Source organism: Cucurbita pepo, unplaced genomic scaffold (assembly GCF_002806865.2).
Source record: "Cucurbita pepo subsp. pepo cultivar mu-cu-16 unplaced genomic scaffold, ASM280686v2 Cp4.1_scaffold000354, whole genome shotgun sequence".
In the NCBI taxonomy this organism is placed as follows: domain Eukaryota; kingdom Viridiplantae; phylum Streptophyta; class Magnoliopsida; order Cucurbitales; family Cucurbitaceae; genus Cucurbita; species Cucurbita pepo.
Window position 1 is genome coordinate 21,940 of NW_019646591.1, and position 6,974 is coordinate 28,913.

Below are 6,974 nucleotides of genomic sequence, written 5' to 3' on the forward strand. Positions count from 1 at the left end.
AGATAGAGAGAGAGAGAGAGAGAAAGAAAGAGATTTTTGGTTTGACGGGGTTAATAAAAACTTGGTTTGGTTTCGTGTTCGCTCTTCACCGCCCTCTGATGAAGAGAAGTCAGGGATGGAGAGGCTACTACTGGGTGGTTGAGGCTTCTGGAAAGGAATAGCCTTTTTGCCGCTTTTACGAAATGAGGATTTTACTGTGGCTAAGGCTGGTGGATCGAGGCTTGGCTTGGTTCGATCGGGCTTACATGGAGCTTTAGGTCTACGCTAAGTCTTGTTCAGGAAAAAGGGCATCTCATTTCCACCGCTGTTTTTATCTTCTACCATTTTTTTTCTTCCTTTCATTTCCCCACACTGCTTGCTCCACTGCCAGTTCCCTCACATGTGGGGTAATTGATAGAAATGGTTCAAACATCGCATCTCCTTACTATTTTTGGTGTTTCTTTGTGTGAATATACATGCTTGCCCTCTTTTCAAATTTTTTATTTACACTACCCTAACCAATTCGTAAATTAACATCAACCTAATTTGACGTTGAATATATTAATTTTGAAGTCCGGGTTCATATTTATTGAACTAAAAAAAGTTAATAAGTGAAAATTAAAATCTACGAGATTTTTAATGTTCTGACAAATTAAGGCATATCGAGAGGTGAATTGCTAAAAAAAAATTGGTGGGGTTTTGTTTCTAAAGTTGTCACTCTCTTTGGCTAAAGTGTATCTATAGCATGTTTTTTATATGGTACTCAGGTCCTACACGAGTATTGTTGGGTTGCATACATAATATCTATTATTGTTGATTTTTCAAGAGAAAATATCGAAGTTTTTAAGAGAAAATGGGAAAGTTATTGACCATTCTCCTTATAAATACATCATTATAACCTCATATGAGGCAATTAAAGTCTCAACTTCTTCGTTATACATAACTTTCTCCGTCTCTTACTTTGACACGTGAGTCTTTTATCTCCCTTTTTGCAGGTCACCTCTCTTCCAAACTACGTGCTGCAAGTTTTCTCTTGCTAAATTTAGACATCGACAAATATGATAAAGTTATAAAATATTATCTAGATTTTGCATTATCATTGAATTAGAAAGTAAATTTTAAGAACGATGTAATTTAACCGTACTGCAAAAGTGAGATTTTGACTATTACGAATTCGTAAAAGGGAATTTGCTTTATACTATTAAGGCAGTATAAGATGATGACAATAAATAGCCATGTGCACATAAATGGTTTTTTGGAGTTGAAGCCTCTAAGTGCAATATCCTTACTTACACAACATGTAAAAGGGATAAAAAGAATACAAAAATAGACATCTTCAACGAGGTTGTGAAACTGAAAGGACAAGTTGGACTTCATCAATGTCTACAGCCCAACTCCAAGGCCCATTCTGGCCCAAACTCCAAGGCCCACTTAACCTTTAGCCCATTTCAAATGATAAACCCCTCCCATTTATGAATGAGCTGCTATGGTGTTCGATGTTTTGCAATGGCTACTAAATATTTACAAGTACTTCTATATAAATGAACAAAGAAATAAACATGCAGGAATACCTCCTAGAGAGATCAAGAACTCATCATCTCCCTTACATGGGAAGCAAGTCTTTCCGTGGAATGATAATTGAACGAATCGTCGATGTTCTTGATCCCGAACACGAAATCCATAGCTTCTTGATATTTTCTTGCTTTACAATAACCGTCCACGACGACCTTGTACGTAACTTCATTGGGTTTGCAGTTGTTCTGAATCATGTAGCTAATGACTTCATCTACCTCTGCAAACATTCCACGTCCTGCATACCCCGACACGAAAGTGTTGTACGTAAATATGCAAGGATGAATCCCTCGAGTTGTCATCTCGGACATAGTTCTTATTGCTTCTTGTATGAGTCCTTGTCTGCAGAAGCCTTTAATTACGGTGTTGTATGAAATGAGATCGGGTTTTAAGCCAGATTTTATAAGTCCCTTGAGGATTTCTTCTGCTTTCCAGCATTCTCCTCTTCTGGCATACATATTCATTAAGCTATTGTAGGTGACGAGATCCGGTTGCAGTCCACCTTCACGAATCAAGTGAAACGTCTCGTGGGCTCGTTCATACATGTTGTTTTTAGCAAAAATCGATAGCATTGAGTTGAATATAACCATGTCGGGCTTGTATCCATTCTTCATCAGCTCCTCAAATGCCCTTTCCATTCCTGCAACTGCTCTGCACTTGATGTTTGAAAGAATGAGTGTTCTTAAAAGAACCCAGCTGGGGAAGATCTGACCATCATAGATATCTTTCTCAATCCTCTTTAATCCTTTCACATTCCCCCCTTTTGCATAGCAATGGAGCATCAATGAGTATGAGGTTTCATTAGGTTTGAATCCCTTGTTCTTCATATCCAGGAACACAGATTCCGCTGCTTTCCAATCCCCTCGTCGAGCCAAAGCGTTCAGAAGCGCGTTATAAGTCATAATACATGGTGTAAATCCAGCTTTAATCATCTCATCGTACATCTCTGCTGCATCGATCTTCGACCCACAACGGCCATACGTGCTAATCAAAGTGTTAAACGTGTCTCTGCCGGGTTCAAAACCACAGTTTTTCATCTCCCTAAGAACACGGTTCACAAACTTGTGATTCCCCTTATCACCACACATGGCAAGCATCGTGTTCCATGTTATTCGGTTTGGTGAACATCCATTCGTTCTCATATCAACGAGTATCTTTATCATTTCCTCCGACTGCAACTTCTTTCCCAGAAGTGCAAGAATAGAATTATACGTGCAAACATTAGGAACACATCCTGATTTCTTCATCTGGTTAAACAGTTCTAATGCCTTCACCTCCTTCCCTGCGCTACCATAGGCATTTATGAGAGTTGTATAAGTCACAGCATCTGGCGTCACACCTTTGCGCGTCATTGTGTCGATTACATCAGCTCCTTCCTCGTAGAATCCAGCCCGAACGTAAGCTGCTACGAGCTCATTGTAGGTAATAGAGTCCGGGGTGCAATAATTATCCTCCATTTCTTTCAAGATGTTTAAAGCCTCTGAATACATCCCAGCTTTTCCAAATACTTGAAGTAAAGCATTGTAGGTGACAGTTCCTGGCTCATAGCCACTTGATTTCAACCCAAACAAGAAATCTTTTGCTTCATTCATCAAACCCTCTCTTCCACAAGCAGATATCACAGTGCTACAGGTGAACTCATCAAATTGCAAACCTACACTCCTCATTTCATCCAACAAACCTAAAATTTTATCCCAAGAACGACCCATTTTCCCATAAACATCAAGCATCACATTGTATGCAACCAAACTTGGAGAAAGGCCACAGTCCTTCATTCTATCAAACATGGCAATGGCTTGCTTATACTCGCCATTTCGAGAATAAGCGTGAAGAATGGTGGTGCAAGAGCGAACATCAAGCGAGTATTTGTCAATGGGTATTTCGTCGAACAGCTTGAGTGCAGTTGAATATTTCGATTCTCTTCCAAGAATCCTTATCATAAGTTCAACAGCTTTATTATCTAGTTTCACATTTCCAGAAACAGAGTTCGACACAAACCATTCAAACAACAAAATAGCCCTCTCGCTATGCCCCGAAAGGTCTAGCGCTTTCAAGAGACTGACCAAATCAATTTCAAGCAACTCAAACTTGACAGAATCAAAATAAGCATTCAAGCTATCAAAAGGCTGTTCAGCGATTGAATTAAGCAAGCACATACCCTTTTTGGAGAGAAATTGAAGAGGCCCAGCTCGAATCTTCTCGTCATTGTACACAATTTCCGGAGCTGAATTCAAGACGGGTTTCTTCAACTGAGGCCCTTTGCTCCGTTTCTTAGTTGAATCCACTGAAATTTGAAGAGAAGGCAAATGAGCAACATTCTTTTGCGCAACCTTTACATGTTTGAGCTTGTGGAGAGTGTCATTAGGAGGCAGAGACAATTGAAGAAGATGCTGAAGAAGGGTATCGATCGGAAACGAGGAAGAGGGCGGCGATGGAGGAGGAGGAGGAGGATTCGTTGAATTAAACTTCAAAGATTGATTTGGCGGAATGGGTCTGTTCACTGGAAGTGAGCATCTGTTGGGGAAGAGAGCGCCTTCCATTCTCGCACTAAATATGTAACTCGAGGTTCGAGCTTCGAGCTTCTCGGTTAAATAAAAATGGCGGAATTGAGCTCGATCGTTGACGGAGGAGACGGATAAGGAAACTAATTCGTAATTCCACTGAGTGAAAGACTTAGCCGATGCATTGGGCTTAAGTTCACAGAAAGTGTGAGGGAGAAGAGTGGCCATTGCTCTCTAATTTTGAATCACACTATAGCCGTACTAGCCTAATTTTAGCTCTTACAACTATACCATTTGTAATAATCACCTATCACCACGAGTAAATATTATCCTATTAGAGAAATTTAGGACACTATATCCGTACTAGCCTAATTTTAGCCTATGATACCATAGCTTTTCCGCTTCTTCTAGCCTATGATACCATAGCTTTTCCGCTTCTTCTTTAAAACGGGTCTAAAAAAACCTTAAAACATATTATTTATAATATATTAATTTTTTTTAATAAATTGAATTAATAAAAATAAATTAACTTCTAACAATTAATTATTTAAGCAGTAAATCCATTGGAAATAATTAAAAGAACTAACGAATAATATTTATTTATATAAAATTTTGATAACATTCTATCTCTTATTTCATTTTATTTTAAATAAATTTAACTAATTATAGATCTTCCAATAAAAAAACAAAAAGAATTTTTTGATATATGACAATAGTATGAGTATCACTCCATTAATTAAATGTCACATCAAAATCTTGAAAAAAAATATAACACTCATTCTGCCACATTAAATAATTTTTTAAATAAAAAGAAGAATTCTAAAATGAGCGTAGTTATTATAAAATTTTCATGACGTTGATCACACACAAGAAGTCCTGGGGGACCTTGTCTCCACGAAAAGATCGACACTCCCACAAATAAATTCCAAACAAATCTAAGTACTCGATTCAACTGATTTTGTTGAAATTGTTTAAGCGGTAAGGTTGGAACGAGACAAAAGTATATCAAAATTTTGGATTAAAAAAAAAATTGTAATCCATAGCTAAAATTATTATAGATAACCATTGTTTTGCAATATTTTATTTTCATTTTATATTTATTTCAATATTTTGGATATATTTTGATAAGGTCTGAATTTAATTTATATTTGATCTATTTTTTCTAAATTTTACAAATGACAATCTTTAATTACTTGAGTTAAATTTTAATTAATTAATTTAAAATTGTTATAATATGATTCTTCCAAAAATAATTCGATTATAATTAAATCAATCATCTAAAAACTTACCACAAAGAATAAATGTGTAAAATCTTAAAATTAATAATTTTATTTATTAATTATTTAAGCAGTAAATCCATTGGAAATAATTAAAAGAACTAACGAATAATATTTATTTATATAAAATTTTGATAACATTCTATCTCTTATTTCATTTTATTTTAAATAAATTTAACTAATTATAGATCTTCCAATAAAAAAACAAAAAGAATTTTTTGATATATGACAATAGTATGAGTATCACTCCATTAATTAAATGTCACATCAAAATCTTGAAAAAAAATATAACACTCATTCTGCCACATTAAATAATTTTTTAAATAAAAAGAAGAATTCTAAAATGAGCGTAGTTATTATAAAATTTTCATGACGTTGATCACACACAAGAAGTCCTGGGGGACCTTGTCTCCACGAAAAGATCGACACTCCCACAAATAAATTCCAAACAAATCTAAGTACTCGATTCAACTGATTTTGTTGAAATTGTTTAAGCGGTAAGGTTGGAACGAGACAAAAGTATATCAAAATTTTGGATTAAAAAAAAAATTGTAATCCATAGCTAAAATTATTATAGATAACCATTGTTTTGCAATATTTTATTTTCATTTTATATTTATTTCAATATTTTGGATATATTTTGATAAGGTCTGAATTTAATTTATATTTGATCTATTTTTTCTAAATTTTACAAATGACAATCTTTAATTACTTGAGTTAAATTTTAATTAATTAATTTAAAATTGTTATAATATGATTCTTCCAAAAATAATTCGATTATAATTAAATCAATCATCTAAAAACTTACCACAAAGAATAAATGTGTAAAATCTTAAAATTAATAATTTTATTTATTAATTATTTAAGCAGTAAATCCATTGGAAATAATTAAAAGAACTAACGAATAATATTTATTTATATAAAATTTTGATAACATTCTATCTCTTATTTCATTTTATTTTAAATAAATTTAACTAATTATAGATCTTCCAATAAAAAAACAAAAAGAATTTTTTGATATATGACAATAGTATGAGTATCACTCCATTAATTAAATGTCACATCAAAATCTTGAAAAAAAATATAACACTCATTCTGCCACATTAAATAATTTTTTAAATAAAAAGAAGAATTCTAAAATGAGCGTAGTTATTATAAAATTTTCATGACGTTGATCACACACAAGAAGTCCTGGGGGACCTTGTCTCCACGAAAAGATCGACACTCCCACAAATAAATTCCAAACAAATCTAAGTACTCGATTCAACTGATTTTGTTGAAATTGTTTAAGCGGTAAGGTTGGAACGAGACAAAAGTATATCAAAATTTTGGATTAAAAAAAAAATTGTAATCCATAGCTAAAATTATTATAGATAACCATTGTTTTGCAATATTTTATTTTCATTTTATATTTATTTCAATATTTTGGATATATTTTGATAAGGTCTGAATTTAATTTATATTTGATCTATTTTTTCTAAATTTTACAAATGACAATCTTTAATTACTTGAGTTAAATTTTAATTAATTAATTTAAAATTGTTATAATATGATTCTTCCAAAAATAATTCGATTATAATTAAATCAATCATCTAAAAACTTACCACAAAGAATAAATGTGTAAAATCTTAAAATTAATAATTTT

At 33.2% G+C, this 6,974-nt stretch overlaps 1 protein-coding gene and 1 pseudogene across 1 annotated transcript; one reads left to right on the plus strand and one right to left on the minus strand.

Annotated features, from left to right (window-relative positions):
• Positions 1–1,230: 1,230 nt before the first annotated feature.
• LOC111785063 (pentatricopeptide repeat-containing protein At2g18940, chloroplastic-like) lies at positions 1,231–4,167 on the minus strand. Its single transcript, XM_023665539.1, has one exon. It carries the CDS (start codon positions 4,089–4,091, stop codon positions 1,563–1,565), a length of 2,529 nt encoding a protein of 842 aa, XP_023521307.1. The 5' UTR covers positions 4,092–4,167; the 3' UTR covers positions 1,231–1,562.
• A 2,778-nt stretch (positions 4,168–6,945) lies between these two features.
• Positions 6,946–6,974, plus strand: part of LOC111785062 — a 14,926-nt pseudogene continuing 14,897 nt past the window's right edge.

Bases quoted from the DNA above. Each gene is read 5' to 3' on its own strand.
- LOC111785063 (XM_023665539.1), bottom strand. From the start codon at position 4,091: ATGGAAGGCGCTCTCTTCCCCAACAGATGCTCACTTCCAGTGAACAGA.